At 41.8% G+C, this 23,832-nt stretch overlaps 1 protein-coding gene across 4 annotated transcripts in view; it reads right to left on the minus strand.

The window, feature by feature from the left end:
• The window catches only part of TRIO (trio Rho guanine nucleotide exchange factor), a 412,227-nt gene that overhangs the window by 233,369 nt on the left and 155,026 nt on the right, over positions 1-23,832 (minus strand). For all 4 annotated transcript variants that reach the window (XM_006117079.4, XM_075921462.1, XM_014570469.3 and 1 more), the window contains exons 8-10: positions 20,270-20,401; positions 17,644-17,874; positions 12,534-12,656 (exon numbers count right to left, since the gene is read on the minus strand). In XM_006117079.4, the coding sequence (XP_006117141.2) occupies positions 12,534-12,656; positions 17,644-17,874; positions 20,270-20,401 (486 nt within the window). The remainder of the gene's footprint in view (positions 1-12,533; positions 12,657-17,643; positions 17,875-20,269; positions 20,402-23,832) is intronic.

A 23,832-nucleotide genomic window follows, 5' to 3' on the forward strand; every position in this document is an offset into this window, starting at 1 on the left:
TCTTACCTCCCCCCCCCCCCCGCTTTTAAGAGATACTGATCAGTGTGTTACACTTCCAATGATTTTCAGGTTTCCATACTATTCTGCAGTGTTTACATTACAAACTTTCCTGGGGAAAGCGAAGTTACTCACCTTCGGTGCTGTAACGGTCGTTCTTCGAGGTGGTGTCCCTGCAGGTGCTCCAATATGGGTGACTGCGTAGCAGTAGTCACCAGAACAGAAGGAGGGAGAGCTGTGACGTTGTCCATGAGTATCCTCGTGAGGTGAGCCATCTGTGAAATCTTGTATGCAGAAGGGCCCTTGAGTAGGCAATCATTCAGGTAAGGGAAGAGGAGTACCCTTGGCGCCAGAGGAAGGCCGTGACCACGGATAGAACTTTTGAAAATACCCTGGGGGCTGACGATAGCCCGAAGGGGAGGTCCTTGTATTGGAAGTGGTCCTTTGCCACAACGAAGCGCAAGAACCTCCTGTGAGCTGGATGGATAGGGACTTGGAAATAGGTGTCCTGGAGGTCGAGGGTGGCAAATCAGTCCTATGGATCTAATGCAGGGATTATGGCAGCTAAAGTCGTCATTTTGAATCGTTGTTTCTTGAGATATTTGTTCAAACGGCAGAGATCTAGGATGGGGTGCCAACCTCCGGACCTCTTCTGGTTGAAGAAATAATGTGAGTAAAAGCCCCTGTTCCTGAAATCCTTTGGGATTGGCTCTATGGCACCCAGAGAAAGAAGGCGATCGACTTCTAGTCGGAGGAGGGTCTCGTGAGAGGGGTTCCTGAAGAGGGACGGGGTGGGAGGGATAGTTGGTGGGATGGCTATGAAAGGGATAGGGTAGCCAGACTGAACAATCTCGAGGACCCATCTATCCGTAGTCATTTTTGCCCATTGATGTAGAAAGGACCTCAACCGGTGGTGAAAGAGCTGGGTCGTACAATTCGTGGTACTGCCTGTGCCTATCTGCTCACCTCTGACCAACGCATCAAACCTTTTGCTTGTTGTTGGGAGGCATGTTCATCCTGCCGTTTGGGTTATGGCATTGTTGAGGCCTCTGACGAGAGCGTTGGTTGTCAAAGGGCCTCTGTTGCTGGTGTTGCTACTGCCACTGATGTAGGAGTAGTCATATCTGTGCTGGTATGGTGAGTATCAGCGTCTCTTGAAGGTGGGAGTGTACATCCCCAGAGTTGGCAAGGTTGTTCGGGAGTCTTTAGAGGAGTGTAAGATTGAGTCCGTGGTTTCTGCAAAGAGCTTATCCTTGTCAGAACTCCCGCCACTTGAAGGAAAGAAGCTCTGCACATAACGATGGCAGTAGCAGTAGAGCGAGCAGTGGTGTCAGCAACGTCCATGGCTATTTGGAGGGACGTTCTCGCTGATGTGTAGCCCTCTTGGATTACTGACCTCAGGATCGATTTCTTAGAATCAGGGAGATGATCCATGAGGGGGGTAAGGTGTGAAAAGGTGTCAAAGGTGTGGTTGGAGAGATGCGCCAAGTAATTGGCGATTCTGAGGAGTAGCATTGCTGAAGTGTACACCTTCCTGCTGAGGAGGTCAAGTCTCTTTACGTCCTTATCAGAGCCCTGTTGTTTGAGGTGTGGGGCTCTAGACCTCTATTGAGCTGCGTCGACTAACTAAGGAGTTAGCCTGCGGATGGGCAAAGAGAAATTCCATGCCCTTCGGTGGTACGAAATATTTCCTGTCGGTCTGTTTGTTGGTCAGAAGAGCCGACGCTGGAGCATGCCACACTTCATCAGCCAGTTCCAGGATGCCTTCGTCAAGAGGAATGGCCAGGCGTGAACTATGCTGCGGTTGGAGATTCCTGAAAAGCTTGTGCTGCTTGTCCTTGAGTTCCTGCAGCAGGATCTCTTATGTGATAGCTACCTGCTTAAAAAACTCTTGGAACTGACGGAGGTCATCTGGTGGAGAGTTGTCACCCAGCGTGACTGCCTCATCTGACTGGGACGAGTCTGGGATGGAAGTCCCCTAAGGTTGGTCCGCGAAGGGGGTATGTTCTGGCTCTGATGGATGGTGATGGTGACTGGTGCAGAGGAGTAAGGGGAGCCAGAGTTGGAGAGCACCTGCGTGAAGCGTAGCCAAAGGCGGATTGTGATCGGCAAAAATACCTGCTGCGCAAATCTCGGAAGTAGCGGTTGCCGCAGTGGTGTGTGCCATGTCGCGGTGAACAGTCGTCACGGTAGTTAGAACAGCTGTAATATCGATAGTGGTATGGGGAGCAGGGCGAACAGGAGTGGATGTCTGATGCCCTGGAGGAAGCAGGAGAAGCAGAGAGATGCCTGTAGTAGTGCCTGCGATGAGAAGATGCAGCAGCTAGAAAAGGAGAAGGCAGTCTGAAGGAGGCATGGGGAGACCCATGCCAGTGAGTGGACCAGCATGGAGATCGTAGCAAAGGTAGAAGAGAGGACAGTGCCAGGGAGAGGAGGCGGGAGCGAGAGCAGTTGCGGTGCGGAGATAGGAGAGGAGGAGGAGGACTCTGCGGTGGTTGTCTGGCGGCATGCGCTGAAGTGCTAGCCGCTGGATTGCTCTGCTCCAGCGGCTCAAGGGCAGGAGCAATCAATGCCGCGCCAGTGGCAGAGCGGGTCAGCGCCGTGTAGTCCGGCACTGCGCGGTGACTCAGAGGCGGTGCCAGCGCCAGTGCCGTGATGGTCGGATCCGGGGCTGCTCTCGGAGCCAGCTCAGCACTCTGCGCCCGAGTGAAGGGAAGTGGCTGAGCTGGTGCTGTCTGGGGAGCCGGCGTTTGGGAAGCCTCCTGTGGCAGCTTAGGCTTCGGAGCCACTGAGGCAGGGGGGCATGGCTTTACATTGCCAGATGTCCCAGGTTTGTCCGCCTGGTTTTCCCTGCCATTAAAGGCAGCTGGCAGGGATCTCGCTGGGGACAGCCTTGCCTTCTTTTGGAGTTCCGTAGTGGGGGAGGAAGCCCGGCGTTTATGTGGCTGCTGATCAGAGTCAGCTTGCTGTGGTTGCAGGGCTCTGTCAAAGAGGAGCATGCAAAGGCACCTCTCTCTATCTTTTCTAGCTCTGGAGGTGAGTTTTGTACAATGGGTACACTTCTGGAGGACGTGAGATTCCCTCAGGCAACAGATGCACTCCGAATGGCCGTCGGAGGCTGGCATTGCCTCCCGGCAGGAGCTGCATTTTTTAAAGCTGGTTGCAGACATTTTGCCGGCAGCCTGAGGCAGGTTGTTTTTGTTTTGTTTTGTTTAAGTCGCAGAGAGACAGCTAGTTGTTTAAATGTTGGAAACTTAGTGATAATATCTCTCTTCTGTAGTCCTTGTCTCTTTTCTTTTTTTTTTTTTTTAGGTGAAGGCAACTATGTACAATGGAGTTGATGGGAGAACAGCTGAGAGGCAGAAGGTAAGAGCAGTATGTGGTTTCTGTTCTTACTCCTAGTAGTTCTGTCTCTCTCTCTTTTTTTTTTAAATAAGGAGAAAAAACAAGGGAAAGGAGGAAATAGGAATGTATATACAAGGGGGAACTAGGAGTCTAGTTCAGTGAGTGAGGTAAGGAGCACGATTCCAAGCGTCTGCAGCCTGAGGCGGTGAAGAGGAACTGGCAGGGGGCCAGACCGCCCGCGGCACACGTGCGGTCCAGCTGAACACTGCTCATCACAAGCTTCTGTTGCGGTGCCAGGGCAAGCCCAGCACCCATAGTGGAGCACCCACGGGGACATCCCCAAAGAACAACTTTTAGTCACTAAAGGGGAAGACAACAGAGGCCTAGTCTACACAAGAAAAGGTACGTTGGAAAAGAATCATTGGCAAACCCTCCTAATAAAGATGAAGCCTATATCAGCAGAAGAGTGTTTTTGCTAGTATCACTTATATTGAGTCCTCTTTGAAAAACTATGAGCAAATGTCTTTTTATTTTGCAAGTACAAGTGTGGCTACAATAGGGCTTTTGCTGGTATGGAAAGAAAAAGAAAATAAATACTCTTAACAGGTATTGCCATACCAGTAAAAGTTTCTATTGTACTTTTACTAAAAGTGACCTAAAATATGACAGGGAACCAGGAAATCCGAGTTCTCCTTGCTTGTTTTGCCACTGAGTTACCAGGCAACTCTTATACAAATAATGTGCTCATCTTTGTGCCTTTTTATGTATAGCAGAGAGTGTCTTACATACCTTAGCTAAGGAGGTGAAAATAGAAAGAGGTTTATTTATTAGTGTGCATAAAATTGCTTTGAGCCCTTCAGTTGGAAAATACTTGTGATGTAAAAATTGATATAACAGACTTCACAAAAACTAGAAAACTAACACTCATAATGTTTGCACTTTTTTGCACGAACTCATTCTACAACCTCCCTCTCAATTCCCCAACTTCAATTTTAAAATCAACATCAACATTTTGAAATGATTCAATGCCATTTCAAAATACTCCAATGCATTATCTGCCTGCAGCATGAACTTCTGTATACATTGGGATCAACAACCATGTCTGTCTCAATCCTGCTTTCAACTATTTGATTTTTTCCCTTGTTCAGTCATTAATTAGTTATGCCTCAGCCTTAGTCCATGGTGCTTTTTAAATTAAACTGTGCACATATCAGATAATGCTCTCCAATCCTAAAGAGAGGTTCTAAGTCTCTAAACTACTGCACCTGAGTAAGCCTGTACCCTCATGGTAGTGGAGTGCACTACCCACCAACTTCCTGGTCAGTACTTACACGTGCTCAATGCTACAGTCAAAGCTCACACAGATGAACAAGGAAAGTTCAGTGCTCACATTTGTAATCTGAAAGGACACTGGCAACTTCCGCAGGAGCCAAGGGCTCTGCCCACAGCCATCTGTGCAACTGAAAAGATTGTTTCCTGTTTATAATTAATCTGACATTTTATTCTTATGAAATTCTATTTCAGAATTCTGAGAGCACCCTCATGATGTAGCCTGAGAATTTCAGATTTATCTTTCTGTAAACTGGAAGATGATCTAGATTAATTAAGATTTAACGTAATTAAGACATTAATGTAAATTGGATGTCATTCAAAAAAAATCAGATGCTGTATTACTGGACAGCATGCAGAAAACAGTCAATTCTCAACTCATTTTTATAAACCTTGCTTAAACTAGTAATGACATCTAATGGAAATGCTTTTTCCTATATAAGTATGCCAGTGTGCAGGACCGGAGATCTTAAAAACAGGGTAGATTGTGCTAGAGAACTCCTTAAGACAGATAAATAAAGAGGGTGCAAAAAGAAGGTTTATCTAGGGATTTATAAAACTGATCTAAAGGATGCAAAGTGATTCTATATATAGCCATCAGTTAAAGCAATTCTAACAGACTGGAGAACAAGACTAACACCATGGCACTGGGAGCAGTTAATGCACATTTCCTAACTAGACAAGGAGGTATTCATGATATAGATGAGCTTTAACTATCTGTATTTAATTATAATGCCCTTTCAGAGATTCTGCAGTTGCTGTCACCTTATTAAGCGATCCCTCTAGAGAATGAACACTGGTTTAGGGATGTTACATTTTGGTTAATTGAATAGTCAATTAACCTCATGAACTCTTACCGGTTTCTCGACTATTCTACAGTCCCCGGGAATGGGGCCAGTAGCCAGTGTGCTTTGGTCCCACTTCCGAGGAGCCCCTTGTCACCTCACACTGCTGCCTCTGTATCAGAGGCAGCAGCGCAGGGTACCAGGCAGAAGCTGGTCTGCGAGCATAGCCAGTTCAAAAGCTAGCTCCTCTCATGCAGTGTGGGGTGGCAGCAGCCCCTGTCGGGGGAAGGAGGAAGGAAGAGGCTTCTAAGCTCCCAGATCCAGCACGAGCTGGAACAGAGCCGAGCTGCCTACTCACCTAGCTCCTAATACACTTTAAGTGCAGAGCTGCAGCAGAGGTAGGTCCTGGACCCATCACAAGCCAGAACTGAGCCGGGCTGCCGGCCAGCCTGCTAAAAAATTTACCGGCAAGGAGAAGTAGGGGAACGGGTGTAGTCTATAGTATTAACAGATACATTTTTGCCCATCAGTTAATCAACTACACTATTACATCCCTATATATGGTGATGCACTTATATAGCAAAAACAAAATATAACTTATCTATATTTCATACAGGCTATGTTTACACTACAGAGTTTTTCCAAAAAAAACTTCACTTACATCCACACTGCAATCGCGTTCTTAAAAAAAAAGGGGGGGAGGGGCGGCTTTCCAACATTGGTAAACCTCTTTCTATGAGAAAGAATCCGTTTTCTGAAAGAGATCTTTCAGAAAAAGGTGTGGGGGGACAGGGAACAGAAGGAAGAGGAAAGAAGGAAAAAGCACTGATGACCTGGTAGCCACTCTGTCCATAGTAATCACAGCTTAAATGAGAGAGCACGTCCATTCAGTGTGGATGCTATCTTACGAAAAAGCAGATCACTTTTTCGATGCGCTTTGGCAGTGCGGACACTCTCTTTCGGAAGAAGTTTTTTTGGATGATGTCTTCTAGAAAAGCTTCTTCCAAAAGAAGCCTGCAGTCTAGACATAGCCACAGAAGTTAAATGTGAATTTAAAGAATGAGCACAGAGTCATAGCCTCCACCAATATAGAAGAAAATGGACAAGAGCTATTGGGTAACTGATAGAAGCAGGAGGCTATAGTGGTCTGATATGAACTACCGTAAAATATCAAGTATAATGTGCACTTTCTCCCCTTTTTCTTTTAGGGTCAAAGCTGGGGTGCGCATTATACTTAAGAGCTATTTTTTAAAGTTTTAAACTCCCCCTCCCATCTGCACAGAAACTTTCCCGCTGCAGTGGGGACTGCAGCCCCACCAGGCTCCCGGACAAGGTGAGGAGCCAGCTGTGCCGCCAGGCTGCAGTGCCATGGCTCACTGCCTGCCCAGTGCTCCTTCAGGCTGCGCCCGGGTGCCCCTGCAGCAGGTGTGAGCTCAGCTGGGCAGGGGGCCCCCGCGGCAGGCATGAGCTCAGCACAGCGCAAGCTAAGCTGGGCAGGGGGCCCCCACGGCAGGTGAAGCAAGGAGCCAGTGGCGCCGCTAGACTGCATTGCCCTGGCTCACTGCCTGCCCAGTCCGACACGGGCAGCTGGGCAGGGGGCCCCCACGGCAGGCATGAGCTCAGTTGGGCAGGGGGCCCCATGGCAGGCGCGAGCCCCTTCCTTCCTTCCTTCCTTCCTATATATACACACCGTAAAATCACGAATATAATGGGGGTGCGCATTATAGATAAGAGTTCAGTTTACAGGCAGTCCCCGGGTTACATCAATCCGACTTACATCGGATCCCTAGTTACAAACGGGGGGAGAGGGGGACACAGCTAGTGCGGGGTGCCTCCCCCACTGTCGCCGCCTCTGGCGGCGCTTCCCCCCAGCAGACCAGGAAGACGCGGAGCTAGCGCTCTCCCCCCCCCCCCCCAGCAGACCAGGGAGATGTGGAGCAGCTTTTCTCGCCACGGAGGACGCGTGTCTGCTGGGGGGAACAAGACACCAGCCAAAAGGGGGCACCCCAGAGCGGAAAAATTAATTTCCTAGGGAACAGCAGGAACAGCAGGCAGTGAGTCCCATTGTGTTACAGTCCCCACCTTGGGAGCAACAGCTCTTTCCCTCTTCAGCACTAGAGCTGCAAGTATCTTGTTAGCATCACGTGAAATTAACAAGTCCCTTCCAGCCTGGCAGAGGTGAAGCTGAAAAATTACCCAGTGGTGTGGGTGGGCAAGAATGGGGAGGAGCAGGACAGAAGGGAAGAGGGGATAAGCCCCAACCCCACACCCTGGCTGGAGCGGAGCAGGGTAAGCCCCGAGGAGATGGGTCTGGTTGCAAAGTGGGTGAGTGGACAATGAGGACCCACCTGTGACTAAACTCCTGTTCCCAACACAGAATTTTTCTTTAAAATTAATCCTGTGGATAAATTCACACACACACACTTCACAGGAAGGGATTTCCATTTTCTGCTCAGCAGAATACAACAACAGCTTTGATTGTATCAATATTTCACTGTGCTCTCCAATGACTATTGATTACACTTAATACCCATTTCACTGAACCATCTGTAGCAAATTCTATGTGGAACAGTAATATGCATTGAATAAACTTTTTTTAGTTATAAAAAACAAAGATTTTAACTATTAAATGAATAACTGGGATCTTTAAGGTACCCCAAAAGGAAGATTTGGATATAGCATGAAACACTGAAACTTATGATCAATTTTTAATTAAAATATCAACCAAAAAAACCTTCATATCAAAACAGTATGTGTTTTCTTAGAATAAGGAAGTTGTATGAGAATCAGGGTCTTTTCCACCTAACTCCAGCTCTCTGTCCCCCCCAAAATATGTACCAGTTCCGACTTACATACAAATTCAACTTAAGAACAAACCTACAGTCCCTATCTTGTACGTAACCCGGGGACTACCTTATTCTAGAATTCTGACGTTTAAAAGGCAGGTGTGCATTATACATAGGTGCGCATTATACTCGAGATTTTACGGTAGTTCAAATATAAAGGCTTTATTTCAGACTTGACTTATTCTGCAAACAGGCTCAGGGGAGCATGCTCAGGAAGATTTCTACAGACTTGGTCCCTGAATCAAGGAAGCTGAGCCATAGCTCAATTAAGATGTAACCTCCATACAGACAAAAAGTTAACTCAGCTTTGAAGCAACACGTGACTGACTGACTCTTGTGCTGTATAGGATATATGTATCTTGGGCAGAGATCATTATGTACAACTGGACATCTCTCAGCCACAGTTGCAATAAAAGGAGTCAGAATCCAATCTACAAATCCACAAGGGAATAAACACTATCAGTGTCCATGGGTCTTAAGCTGAGATTTTTTTGTCCTACAAGTGATTTTTTTTCTTTATTGCCAGTGACCTATCCATGACTTTTAATCTTAGTCTTATTCATAACTGCTTAAGAAAGCCTTATTACCTATAACCAATCTAACAAATCCTCTTTGCATTGACACTGATGGATACATGAACATACAATTAGCCCATATCATCTATCTATTGTCCTAACTATAAGATGACGTCGTTATCCTGTTCATTGAGCAAATAAAAGCATCAATCATCCATCAAAATGTTTAACCTGTGGTAAAACTGAAGTCTGAGGACATTATATGGAATTATGAACACTTTTTACATATTGTATGATAACTTATTCAAAGATTCCTTTGCATAGTCAAGGGAAGTTGGAAACTGAATTAACCTGGTAAAATAGTACAGGAGAAAAAAAGGACAGATCACGTGTCTGAAATTGTCAGCTCCTTAACTGAACGTGAATAAATAGCTCAGCATTACTAGTGACTTGAGGTAACTGATCAATGTAGCCAGGTGGGATTTCAAGGGGATGATGACTTCTTATCTTTTTTATAGTCAACTCTGGTAACCCCAGCTGTGGCCAGCCTTTCTGATTAAAGGAAAAATGGAATAACTCCATGTGTATGTACGGAATAAGTACACTTCAAATTTAACTTTCATCTACAGCCATTCTGACAGAATCTAATGCATCTCACAGCAAAAAAACTATCATATGCCCGAACACAAGTTAACAACACGAGTATGTGAGAAAAATCACATTCATTGTTATGTTAAACCTGCAGTATAAAAAAAATCAACTACCTTTTACTTTGTGTACTCCAAGCAGGGATGCATGTTTGTTGCCTGTTTATATTTGGTATAGAGAAGGGAAAAATCTGAAAGGGTGTGCCTGTCTTGGCAGTCAACACAGAACCAGAAGTTAAAGATAAAGAAAAGACTTATTAGGTCATCCTGTCTATCCTTTTGCTAGTGAAGAATTGTTCTCTACAGTGTATTTAAGTACTTTGTTCAGTCTCGTTTTTCATGTCTCAAGCAATAGAGATTCCACCCTTTCCCTGAGGAGATGATGTTTCAATCTCACAGAGCTCAGCATCAGGAAGTTTTTTCCTATTATTCAACTTTTTGTTTCCTTTGTTCAATTTCATTACCTTACACCTAAATCTACTCCTCTTGTTGCCTAGACCAATTTTTCTCTCCCAGAAGTTTACACCCTTCAAATACTTTCACCCTGTTCTTTCTTAGTCACATCACAATATAAAATACCTAATTAATGGATTTCATCTCCAGAGTCTTAAAGAGGGTCTGGCCTCTCTGATCAGAAAGTAATAACTTTGAATGTAGAACTAAAGATATGTTTTCATTTCATTTCATAGCAAATGCAAGAGCGTGTATGGAATCCAGCCCCTGTGAATAGCACCAACATTGTTTCAGTGAATGCCTTTCAGCCTTTGTCAGGATATTATAATGAAAGATCTGGTTTTTTCATGGTGTTTCAGTTCCTGGATAGCAGAAATGTTTTAAGACACACTCTCAATATTACAGGTCCTTAAATGGATAGTTTGTGCATTACCCAGGAAAACTAATTAAAAAACCCACATCTTATAAATGCACAATGTTTGAGCCCTCACTCACACTTTAATTATCCTCTGTACTGTTTATTACATCTACAATTTTGATTTTGCTAATATTTCAGTGTTCTGGTTGTCTGAGTGCCACTTCTAGCAATCTAATGACACACAAAAAAGACAAATGGGAGAACACTGCAATCTCCCAATTTAAACACTAACATTCTCTTGGTAAACAAACCACCACAAACAGACACCTACTATATACAAACTTAAAAAACAACAAATGGTCTGGTAACACCTTAGAGACTAACAAAAAATGTAGATGGTATCATGAGCTTTCGTGGGCACAGCCCACTTCTTCAGATGACCATACTTCTTCAGAGGACCGGAGTTATATATAGTTTTCCAGCAATAAAACTGGCTAGCAGATAACCCTGACAGCACGAGCATCGCCAGTAGAGCATGTGTTGAAGCAAACAATGTGTATTCTGAAGTGGGCTGTGCCCACAAAAGCTCATGATACCATCTACATTTTTTGTTAGTCTCTAAGGTGCTACAGGACCACTCTTTTTTTAAGTTTTTTTAGTTACAGACTACACCCCTCAGACTGTTGAACCAAACTCTCTGCTATATGAGGGTTGCTATTTTTCACTTAACTGGTATTACCATAGCTTTCCCTCAAAGCTGTTTAGTAATTCTTTCTCCAAGTTTTTGAAATGATACATACTGTGATTTCACTAATTACAACTCAAATTATTTTAAGATAATACCCAGATATGCCCATTTGCTTAATGTCTTTCAACCCTTTTTGTGACTATGCTGTATTTCCGAAGCACACATTAATTCCTTCTTACCCATTACTTATTTTCAAGTTAAACCAGGCACACAAAAGCATTCGGTAGGCCCAGTCATTCCTCTCAGACCATAAGCTCTTAAAAAAGCTCTGGGTGAATAAAAATTAAATTTGTAAACATTACTGGTAATTCTAGAGCTAGTGGAAATATTTTGAACAGTTTTCCATGCAAAAATGTTGCTTTTATGAAAATCAAGCCAGCTTCCTAGGCTTCCACTTGTCAGACCTGAAACTCAACAGCCAGGGAATGCTGTAACCTGAGTTGCTGGAACTGGAATTATTCAATCACAATCACATGATTAGTATTCTGAACTGCAAGATTTTTTTAAAGTGTCTCTCCCATGGAAGACCACTCATCTCTGACTTTTTGTTCTGATTAGGAATTAAAGATTGCATTTTATTGTATTCACATTACGTTTTTCACAGGATGGAAATTTCAATACCTGTACACCTCTATTTGATGTTCTGCAAAGTAAGATGACTGCACCACAACTTGAACTGCAAACATTTAGCTCTGAACAAATGTATCTATTGTCACATCCCATTTCATGCCTACGTATGCCCTACGCCACACCAGCTCCCACCACACCTCTTTACCTTCAGAGGGTCCCTTGTCCTGCTTTCCTAGTGTGGGAGCCAGGTCTAACCCTGGGGCAGCTGGTGTTGGTATTAAACTCGTTTGTTTTAATGGGGCGAATGATCATCACTCTTAACTTAAACAACATGGGTGAGAGTCCTTAACTGAGCCTTTAAGTCCCAACTTTGTGTTTGAAAATCCTCTCATTTTCAGACTAATGTTTTTGTACCCAAACAAAGGTATTGTTGCATTTATGAGACTGATGTGAATGATTAAACCCGTGGTTAAAACCTATTATTTAGTATCAGTAGTTTTAACTGGTTATGTTGAATGGCTGACTGACCACTGAGTTTATCAGAAGAGTGTTTGCTTTTAACATGGCAGATAAATTCATTATTGGCGTAAATATACACGTTTAAATCAGACAAACAATGGAGTATGCCTACTTGTACCCAATCAGATATTAAAGATTTCAGAGATTTATTGTTTGCTGTTCTTGCATGTATACTTTTTACTGTTTGTATTGCTTTTAGCTTTCAATATTTTATGCACAATTGAAAACTCAAATAAAAACCTACAGTGGAAGTTAAAAGGAAATACTCAATTTAATGTGCATGGTGTTTGGATTTATTTTTCTCTTCCAGAGCACTCAATATGCCCAGCTCTTCAGTGTCAAGTAGGCAATTCAAGGCATCATTGAACAGTGACATAAAACCAATCCTGTAAATTGCACCTAACATTTTTGAAACATTTACCTGTGCTACTTCTTCAAAGTCTTCATGACGTTTCTGCAAAGCTCTGGCCCGATGCAGGGACTTTCCTACCCCAGTGTGTTTGCTCAGGAAAGCTTCTCCATGGTTCTCAATCCAATCCAACACCTGCAACAACAACACCACAACCACATAAAATATACATTTAATGCATATTTTTCTGGTTTGCTTCCAGAGCCTGCTTCCCGCAGAAGGAAACAAAAGCAATAAAGCCAAACTATCAAACAAACTGAAGTGAAGTCAAAGTTATGCTATCTATCTATGAAGAACTGTATTGATAAATCTGATGTCAGTTTCCCTTTGCAACATTTTAATGCTTACCTTAAAAGCTATGTTAACGGTTACTAAACCAGGAGCCATCTAAATCTAATACTACTATACAGCATAATGTTGACTGAGTTCTACACAGCAAAAATAACCTAAATTCTACAGCAGAGTCCATGGATTCTGTAGCACTATGATTTGATAGGCTAGAAATTTTGTAGCAATTTAAACAATTCAGGTTTTTAATTAATCAAACACACAGCAGAATATATATTTTATCTTTGCTGGTGTAGAACTGATTTACTTGTTCTCTACATTTGCATTTATTTATTTTTATAACTTCTCTGCACCACAAAAGTGAAGATGAGAATTAGAGTTTTTGGAAGCTGGACAAGGGTCAGTAGGGTCTGTTACAGATAAGCACATTAGATTGATGTTTCCACTCATGTGGAGAAGTGAAAACACTAATGTTGGCATTTAAACAGTCATTGTTAGGCACTGAGTTAATTTTCTGCAGAAGTTAGAAGAGCTATTGTTACAGGTTCTGAAACTCTGGGAGTATATCTACACTGCAAGACAACACTGGTACTAGCTGACTTGGGCTTCCGGATCTCAACTGTAGCGCCAGTTGATTGTGGTGTAGATTTTCAAGCTTGGGCTATAGCACAAGTGTTGAGATTCTCCTCCCTCACAGGCTTCCACAGCCTGGGCTCCAGTCTGAGCCCAAATACACCACCATTAAACAATCCCCAGCCTGAGACCCGCAAGCCCAAGTCAGAAGGCATGAGCCAGCCGCGACATTTAATTGCAGTGTATCTTTGGAGCAGTTAACTTTAAGGAAATGGAGTCATCTGCCCAACCATGGGAGCGTTTGCTGATGTTTTTTAAACAAAAGCTTTGACACTGAGAGCATAATTTTGCCATTTTCTGAGTCGCCAAAAAAGAGGCCTTGAATAAAATACGAGTAAAGCCTAATCTAACTAGCTCACATGATCAAAAAAATCATTTTAATAGATAGCAAGTTACGTTCTATTTCTCAAGAGAGCTCCTAGTCTCCTATTTAATGACAGGAGAGACAGATTCAAAAAAGTAAAAGCTTAATAACTGTTAAAACAATCAACATATACATGTCTTTAAATCAATCATCGTAAGATCTCAAGCAAGTGAGTTTGCTATCTGTAAATTTCAGTTATATAAATGAAAATATTTCATATGTTACTGTGTTTAAGGTAAAAAAAAAGGTTTATTGACATTATTGAAAACTCTAACCCTTTAAACCCTCACTACAGTTAATATCCCATAACACCCCTCTCCAAGTCCAGTGTCTGATGTGGGAGGGGAATGTGGGGAGTGTCTTTCTCCTTCTCAGTTGGGAGCCATGTCCGTGAGGGTTTTGGGGGGGGGGTTTGCTTTGTTTTTTGGCTTCTCACCTGTGTGCAATCCCGACTGATTTTTTCTGTGGGTCAGTGGCCTTCAACCCAAAAAAGGTTCATACTATGATTCTACTGCTGTAATTAAAAGCAGTAATAAAGCAAACTTTAACTGAGTTTCACATGTTCAAAAGGGACACACTTCATTAGCAAATTGCAATGCACTTCCCTGATTTCCAAAGAGCTCCTGTTTAAACTGTCTTAATTTAAATCTGTACAAACAATATTTTCAAGAAGTCCATGTACTGTAGTGGCTTACTTGACATTCCATTACTGTCTATGCTAGTAAGATGAAATTACACAGCCTTCAACAGAGAAATTCAGTCCCATGCTTTCCTCCCCAGAAGACTAGAAACAGGAAATGAAAACCTCTGATATTGGCCCAGAATATTGCATAAGCACATAGCCACACAAAATAAGGAAGATGCTGGAGATTGTCATATATAAGGAGAATGAAGCCCAGAGACTGAAAGACTTTTCACTCCTTTAATAGTCTATCTACAGTTGGTCATTTCTCTATGCAATAATTTAAAAAAAATAAAATAAAAGGAGAGATGCTTAAGTGGACAGAAAATCCTCAGTCCATGAACAAAACACAAACCGCTCCTGAAGTTCTGCTTAATAAGATTGCACAGCAAAGGGGCATGATTTGATGCATGGTTTAAATACTTAATTGTTCTCCATAACCATTTATATCAAATTAGGTTGATCATCATGTAAAAATAGTAATTTGGAAATGTGTTCCTTCAATTATACATCAAAATTTCTAATTTCTATGTTACAAAAACTTTTTCTAAATGCTTCTACTGGTAAAGTTTTTTTATTTCAATTTTATATAGCAGTTGTAAGCAATAAAGCAAATACTGCAAGCTATGGCCCAAATCTTGCGAACAGGTACACAAATTTAAAATATGCATAGTTCTATTGACATTAATAGACTTTTTACATTAAATTTAATCATGCTTAAGTGTCTGCAGTTAGTGTAGCAAAAAATATTAAAATTAATATTATTTATTAAAAACTTTGTGGCATACATTCTTTCACTTCAAGACAAAATCAATTCTGTTTGCCTATGAAAAGTTACTTAGGCTTAATACACATGTAACAGAATTTTCAAAAATAGGAGCCTGAAAGTTTAGCTCTGAACCCAAGAGTTAAACATGGAAGATGGGATTTTTCTTAAGCACTTAGACTTGAATCTGAAAGGCCTGATGTGTGAGCATAAGCTAATCAAAAGCATTTCTGGATTCTTGTAGAAACTCAATATACCAAAAAGAAGGGCAAGGTCTTAACAGTCTTCTATTTGTGTTGTTCCCATACTATGGGAGTTATTGAAGTCCTGGATTTGCCTTTGTCAATACTGATAAGCACTTCAAAAGTTCTACCAAGAAGATGTAAATAAATATGTAAAACTCGATATTTTATTTGCAATTAATAAACGACACATCCACTTTAGCAAGTTAATTCTGTAATTTGCAGACAGTGACTAGCTACAAAAAAAAGTGATTTAAATTGAAAAAAATCACTTTATTCAAACTTGTACTCGACAACCTCTTCATTAACTTCAAAATTTCAGATTCATCAACAAGTTTGAAGAATTCAAGGCCATAGAGAAGATCACTATTTTAAAAATACTCCTGGGTTACAAAAGTTCCCAATACTTATTTGCCCTACCCTTTAAGGAAGCTGATGCTTTAAATACATATAAACATTAAAAAGTTAATAATATCCAAACGAGATACTAAAAAAGAAAAAAATGCAAATAGAGTACAACATTTTTTATAGAATTTTGCTCTGTGTCAGCTATTCACAAAATCTTATGTCTTCTGACCCACAGAAGCCTTTAGTTGAAAAGGGAAGACACAGGCTGTGTCTACACTGCCATGAATTTCCGGAACTGCTTAAAACGGAATACTATTCCGTTTTTCCGGAAAAGGAGCGTCTACATTGGCAGCCTGTTTTTCTGGAAAAGCCCTTTTTCCAGAAAAGCGTCTGTGGCCAATGTAGACGCGCTTTTCCAGAAAAGAGCCCCGATCGCCATTTTCGCGATCAGGGCTTTTTTCCGGAAAAGACTACTGGGCTGTCTACACTGGCCCTTTTCCGGAACAGTGTTCCGGAATAAGGACTTATGCCCGAGCGGGAGCAGAATAGTTTTTCCGGCATAGCAACTGATTTTGTACAGTAGAGCATCGTTGCTTTTCCGGAAATTCAAGGGCCAGTGTAGACAGCTCGCAGCTTATTCCGGAAAAGCGGATGATTTTCCGGAATAAGTGGCCCAGTGTAGACACAGCCACAGTGTATATCCAAGGAACCAGTGCATACAGCAGGGTGCAAGAGTCTGCTGAGCCCCCCAAGAGACTCCTTCAAGCACAGGAAGATGACACTAAATGAAGATATTAAAATGCAATGATTCAGTCTTGCAGCCTTCAACAAAACTAGATATTAAGCTTGTGCTATTTAATCCATTACATATACTAGCATATATATATAGACCAAATGTATGCTGTCAAATCTACAATTGAAGTCTCTCGCAGGCTGTGTCTAAACTACACACCTTTTCTCGAAAAAGAGATTTAAATTAGACACTTCAAAATTGCAAATGAAGCCGGGATTTAAATTTCCCATGCTTCATTTGCATAATGGTGGCCACGAGTTTTTTTCGAAACGGGGCTATTCAAAAGAAAAGTGGCTGTTTAGACAGGGATCATTTTTTCATGGGTACAGGATCTTTTGAAAAAGGGGTTTATTTTCGATCGATCCCCACCTACACAGCCATTTTTCTTTCAAAAAGCACCGTTTCAAAAAAAATCTGTGGCCGCCATTATGCAAATGAAGCACGGGAAATTTAAATCCTGGCTTCATTTGTAATTTCAAAGTGTCTAATTTACATCCCTTTTTCGAGAAAGGGGATGTAGTTTAGACATAGCCTCAGTTGACCGCCTACCCTAGCTTGAGAAAAGGACTCTCAGTACCTTGCAAAAATCAGATTGTTCCTTTAACTGAAATAAATTCATGTCCCTCATTTTTACGCATTTTCTGGTGGATTTAAACAAATTTTGATTCCTGGGCCAAACCCTCACTATGAAGTCAGATTATATTTCTTGTAAAATAAGTGAACTTCAGTGGTCCAACTATTTGGCGGTACCCCTTTAAAGTGCCCAAAAATAATCTGATGATAAAGGGATAGTCCATTCACCTATCAAATTTCATTCAGAATCAGTTGCCTCTTATTATCACAACTGTATTTAGATGTAACTAAGTCTTAAGATATATGGAAGCTCATTCAAGCCACAAACTGCACTTGGATTTTCTAATTTGTACAGAAATTGTTTGTTTTGAATTATTGTCTAATATTTGTTAATAGCATATTTAGCCGCATTAACATCGAGACAGCAACTAACCTGTTGGACATCCTGTTGAAAAACACACAATTGAAGCCGTTGGTGCAGGCGGACCTTTCTATGCTGCCAAATGTTCTCCAGTTGTCGCTGGTGGTGCAGTACTTCATGGATGACATCCAGAACATGATGCACTGCCTTAGAGTAGTTAGCAGAAGCTGTTAATGAGTCAGAGCTTCCAGGGGTCAAAGGTCGCTGAAGTTTATCAAGTAATGACTTCCCGTCTTGGCTCACCTGACCAGGAAGAGGGTTGAAGAATTAAATTTCTGTTTGAAAACTCATTAATGAATGCAAACTATGAAATTATATAGGTCAAATTAATTAAAGGCATGGCAGACAGTACTCTCTATCCCTCTGTTCCCAGTATAGGAACACACAAAACATTTATATGTCTGTCTGCCTGCCTGCATGTCTGGTTGTTCAAGAACTCCTCCTAAACAGTCAGAGGTAGGACCACCAAATTTGGAATGCAGCTTCTTCGAATCTTAACTTAGAGCGAGGTCAAGGTTTTGTTATGCCAAGAAAATGGGAAGTGCCAGGAATGGAACTGTTTTCCATAACATGGAAAGGGAGGGGCACATAGAGGAGGGATGCAATACTGATAGTGGTCACTGGAGGCAGCAAGCTGTCAGGAGAGAGCTATCCTGCAGAGAGTCCACAGGGGGCAGGCACACCAGCAAGAAAGTGGGTAGAGGGGGTTGGAGCTCCACCATCTTGTCTGCCACCAGACCAGTAAGTAGAACCGCCTGCCCCAAAGCTTTCCCCCACAAGCAAGCTGTTGGCCACAACGCCGGAGAGGGAGAAAAGGCCCCTGCCGGCCCCAGAGGCTGGGGAAGGGCAAAGGGCCCCTGCCAGCCACTGGTGATAGGAGAAGGGAAAGAAAAGGCCCCACTGGATACAAGCTTCACCCTAAACCCCTCCTCAGCCCCCCCCATCCTCACTCTCTCCCTCCCTGCATCACACCCCCACACCTCCAAGACCCTACCCTGACTCCTGCACCCACCATACTGCCAGCCACCTGCTTTGAAGGACCCAGGCAATGCTGGATTAATCTTTCAGTTGTCAATAAAAGTAAAAGTGACATCAGTTAAGGGCAAAGTTGGTTTTATCTGAGTTTTGGTGGTTTAGCATGCTTTGAAGGAAAGGGGTTGTTAATTTTTTCAGAGAAAATTTATTTTCTTGGGAAGCCAAGCGTTAAAAATTCAAGAAACTAAAGTCTTACATACACTGAAACTTCCATCAAATGCTCCTGTTTGCCCTAAGTAACTATCTCAACCAGTCAACACAAAACAGAAAAGTCAAGGTATGTTTTAAAGAAAAAAAAAAAAAAAAAAAAAAAAAAAAACTTGTGAACCCCATGCAATTCAACCAAGTCTAAAAAGTAGTATGGAATATAAATTAAAGAAAGTTAGCCATATATTTAAAATGCAACAATTATTATCATCACCACCATCAGATAACTGACACGTAACTATTTTCATTTTATGATGTTTAAATTTCTGCACTTCATTCATATAGTAAAACTAAACACGACCAGCATTTGGCAGAGTTCTGTAGCGTTTGAATTCAAGGAGATTTTTTTGTTCTTAAAGAATGTTTTTAAAATACTACTTTCATCATCAGTATCACCACAATTCATTCACTTTTGTTACACCTCATGCAATCCTCTTCCAAACATTTTTTGCAAAGCACATAATATATATTTACACTAAAGGAGATGGAGAGAAAGACTGAACAGAAAAAAATGGTTAATACAGGATATTTTAGTTATAAAAGGAAGTCAACACCCATTTGATTTCCTGGCTGTTAGGGTCCCTGAAATATTTAAAGAACACCAGAAACACTTCATGATGGATGTTAATTTTTTGTGCTCTATTAGTGTTTTGTCAGCATTTTTTCAAAATAAATTGTGTATATTAGAGCTGATAACTCAGACGTGCAACCTGGTGGTTGTAAATCTGAAAGTCAGGATTATGAGACTTTTTGAAAAATAAAAGTTGTGTCGAACATGATAAAATATTATATAAATTCTTAATGTGCATATACACAGGTGAGTTCTATGTGCTATTTCTGTAACTGCTTGCAGAACAAGATATCTGATTTTAGTTTGCCAAATGAATAATGTGATCCTTAATCCATTCCAATTTAACTCTTTGTAATAAACAGAGTTTTTAAAAAAACTTAAAGTGCTTACTCGTAATTTAGTCCTTTTCCACACGAATTTATCATGTCCTGTGCACTCAAAGCACATATTTGAGTGACCGTATCATAATGTATCTGAGCATCTTTTAATGGTATTAAAATATACAATGGAAAAATACACCACTTCATACATTGCCGAGCTGTCTGCACCAAGGCAACTTGCTGGGAATCATTATGGGATCCCAGTTAGACAGTTAAAAGTTCTTCCCACAGGAGCAAAACCCAGAAACTAAGTCTGAGTTTGAAAAAAACAGACCAGGAAAAGCCAGAATTCAAAGTTAAGACTAACACTACATTTCTGTGCAATACTTACTGCCAAACTTAGCATAGAATTTTCTGGTTTTTGTCAGTTAGTGATGTAACCATAATTTTATTTAAACATATTATAGATAAGTCAGCAGCCTAATGGAATTAATAAGCTCCCTACCTCTGAATAAGCCAGACTGATATGCTCATATATTCCTTGATGATGATGAATGGCATCTTCTAAATCTTGTAGTTCAGAAGGAAGTTCTACTTCACCACAGGCCTTACACCATGAATCCACATTGTTCATATACTAGGAATTGAAAAACCACATTGTGTCATTCTCAGATGTACACATGGTAGGACACTTTCAGAAAGTATAACTCATTTACAGACATTCATACATTGGGGTATGCACAGCTATTTGTGGGGAGGAGGACCCTTGAAAGAAGTGTTATTTAATGAAAACCATCTAATCTAAGTCAGTATCAGAGTTCACAAGTCAAGTAGTTTCCAGAATACAACCAACAGTCTTTAAACAGCCTGAGGCCATGTTCTTAGTTCTACAGCATGTTGCGGAGCACTACACACATGCACACAGAAATGGAAGCTGGCCAACTGAATGTCAGCAACCTTTGAACTGAATTCAATCGCTAAATATAAGTCTTATTTCGTAAGTTTTCACTCATCATTTCTTGCTTTTGCAGCTAATCAAGTTAAAGACGCAGGACACATGCTTCACATCACATACACCAAAGGCAACTAAATCTATTGTGCCAGTGGGTTATAACTGGTGACCCGCAGATTCTAAGGTTCCGTCTACACTGCATAATATTTGCGGAAGAGGAAATGCAAATGAAGCACTCATTAGCATTTCTCATGCTCTCATTTGCATATTCTCTTCCAATCCTTTTGAGGAAGAGGTTTTTCTGGAAAAAACGCAGTGTAGACGGAGCCATTTTGCATGAAAAACCCATTTGCACAAGAACCCTTATTCCTTTGAGGGTACTTTGAGAAAAGGGTTTCTTGCGCAAAAGGTGGTGTGTGTGTGGTGGGGTTTTTTTTGTTACACAAAATGTCCCTATCTACATTGCAGTTTTTTTTCCCCACAAAAACCTCTTCCGCAAAAAGGATCGGAAGAGAATATGCAAATGAAAGTGTAATAAATGCTAATGAGCACTTCATTTGCATTTCCTCTTCCGTAAAAACTTGACAGTGTAGACGGAGCCTTAGATTGCCAAAGGGGTCTGCACTGACAAGACATTTTTAGAAGTTTCCAAATGGGGGGAAAAAAAAGAAAAAAGGCTGAAAACCACTGTATTATCCTACCTACTACATAACAAGGATTGCATAGGGGAGATGCAACTTAAACAGAGTTACTCTTCTCAGCTAAGTGCTGGATCTGGGAAGCAGATAAGCTGGTATAGAAGCACTATAATAAAGATCTAAAAGCTATTTGAATGTGAACAGAAAGACCTAAATGAAAATGACAGTTTAAAGCCAACCAATCCTAGTATCCAGCTATAGCCAATAATCCCTGTCTCACCCTGTTTCTCCCACACTCAACTCTCAGCTAGCTGATAAATCACAGATAGTTTCCTTATGGAGAGAGTACTAAAATCCATCACAGCTAATTATCAAATGAACACAGCAGAAGGAGCAATTAAATAAGCTAATTTAATTAATCCCAGCAGACTGCAAACTATGTTCTTTCCTCTAATTTATTTTATTTCTCTCACCAATTCGCACTTTGTACACTCTATATTGAATCATGTAGTAATGTCCCAAAATGGCTTGGACATTGTCACTCATAAATTGTTTTGTACCTGGCAGTTAACTGACAAACTTTCTGTAAATTACAGGTTGAGCCGCTCTAGGCTGCGTTTATACTACAAGCTTCTTCCGCAAGAGGAAATGAAAATGGAGCGCTCATTTGCACATGTTGCTCTCTCATTTGCATTTCCTCTTCGGATCCCTTTTGAGCAAGTAGTTTTTGCGCAAAAAAGAGCTGTGTGGACGGCTCTTTTTTGCATAAAAGCCCCCTTTTACACAAGAGCCGTTCTTCCAAATGAGGAGCAGTCCACACAGCTGTTTTTTGCACAAAAACCTCTTGCACAAAAGGGATCCGAAGAGGAAATGCAAATGAGAGCACAACATGTGCAAATGAGCGCTCCATTTGCATTTTGCTCTTGTGGAAGAAGCTTGTAGTTTAGACACAGTCCTAGTACAGTTTGGCTGAACCACAGGAGGTCAATATTGTCTAGCAACATTACCAACACTTTCATTACTTACTGGGCTCTTAGTAAGTACCAAGACTAGAGCACCAAGAGCCAGGATTGGTGACTGTAAACAAACTTTATGGGACCATGGGAAACTTGGCCACACCCATGATAAGTGAACATCTGCCTAACTCAGCAGTTCCCAACCTTTTCCAGATGGGGACCCATTTTGACAGTTCAGGAAGACTTGGTGACCCAAGGCGATTCAAAAACAAGAGGTAGGGGAAAGAGAGGGGGAGGCAGAGCCACCTGGGGAAACACTTGGCAACCAATATTTGGATCCCGACCCATAGGTTGGGAAACCCTGGGCTAACTAAAATCATGCCAGACTACAGATGTTGCCAGACCTGATAATGTCAGATTAGAGAGGTTCAACATATAAAACATTTTTAATTTCAGACACTGATGCAGTTCATTTTAAAAAAACAATACCACTCCACTTTGGCTAGAAGGCACACAAACAAGACATTATGGTTTTGCTTATGGTGCTTTTCAAAGCTGTCAGACCGGCAATGCATATCTGTTAATTAGCCAGGGAACAAATACAGCACAGACACCGGTAAAGTTCCACACTGACCCATCAATTATCTCAAACTGACTTACAGGGACCACATCTATAGGTGCATGAAAAGAGTTTTTTCTTTATGACTTGCCCTTCTGTGGCCTCACTGTTGAGACTGCCAAAAAAAGGTCTCTCTTAGCAAGAGCTGTACTTGTAAAAAGGACACCTATTTACCATAAGAACACTAAAATTAGCCACTTGGCTCATTAGACCAGGGGCAGGGAACATTTTTTTTTTAAGGGGGGGCACTTACCCACAGAGAAATCAGTCGGGGGTCGCACACAAGTGAGACAGAAAAAAGACCCTCACTGACATGGCCCCCGACTGAGAGGGAGAAAGACACTCCCTGCATTCCCCTCTCATACCTGAACGTAGGGTGGCACAGCCCAGTAGATTATGTGTGCTCCAGCCCCATAAAAGATAGTGAGGGGTTGGAGGTGGAGCACCATTTTAAGCTCCTCAATGCTAGGGGGGGGGGGGGGGGGGGGCTGAGTCTCAGGGGCCAAATGTGGCGCCCGGGCCTGAGGTTCCCCACCCCTGCCTTAGACCAAAGCATCATCATTAGCATGCTGAAAGCACTTTAGAGTTGTCTGTCAATTAATAGTCACATTCTCAAACTATTTGGTTTTATGAGTCTAGCATCACCTCTTAAGGCTACACTGAAACTTGACTATGCTGTAACTTTCACATTCAGGAGTGTGAAAAAACACATCAACACCCCATAGCACACCAAGTTACAGCTCTGTAAAGCACCAGTGTAAACAGGCTCTCAGCACTGTTAGCTGCTCTTGTCTTGGAGATGATTTACCTACAGTGCTGAGAAAGCTCTCTCCCAACGCTGGTGCTGTGACTACACTGCTATGTTAAAAATAAGGGGGGAGTTGATAGCAGCCTTCAACTTCC

This window comes from Pelodiscus sinensis, chromosome 2 (genome assembly GCF_049634645.1).
Source record: "Pelodiscus sinensis isolate JC-2024 chromosome 2, ASM4963464v1, whole genome shotgun sequence".
Lineage (NCBI taxonomy): Eukaryota > Metazoa > Chordata > Testudines > Trionychidae > Pelodiscus > Pelodiscus sinensis.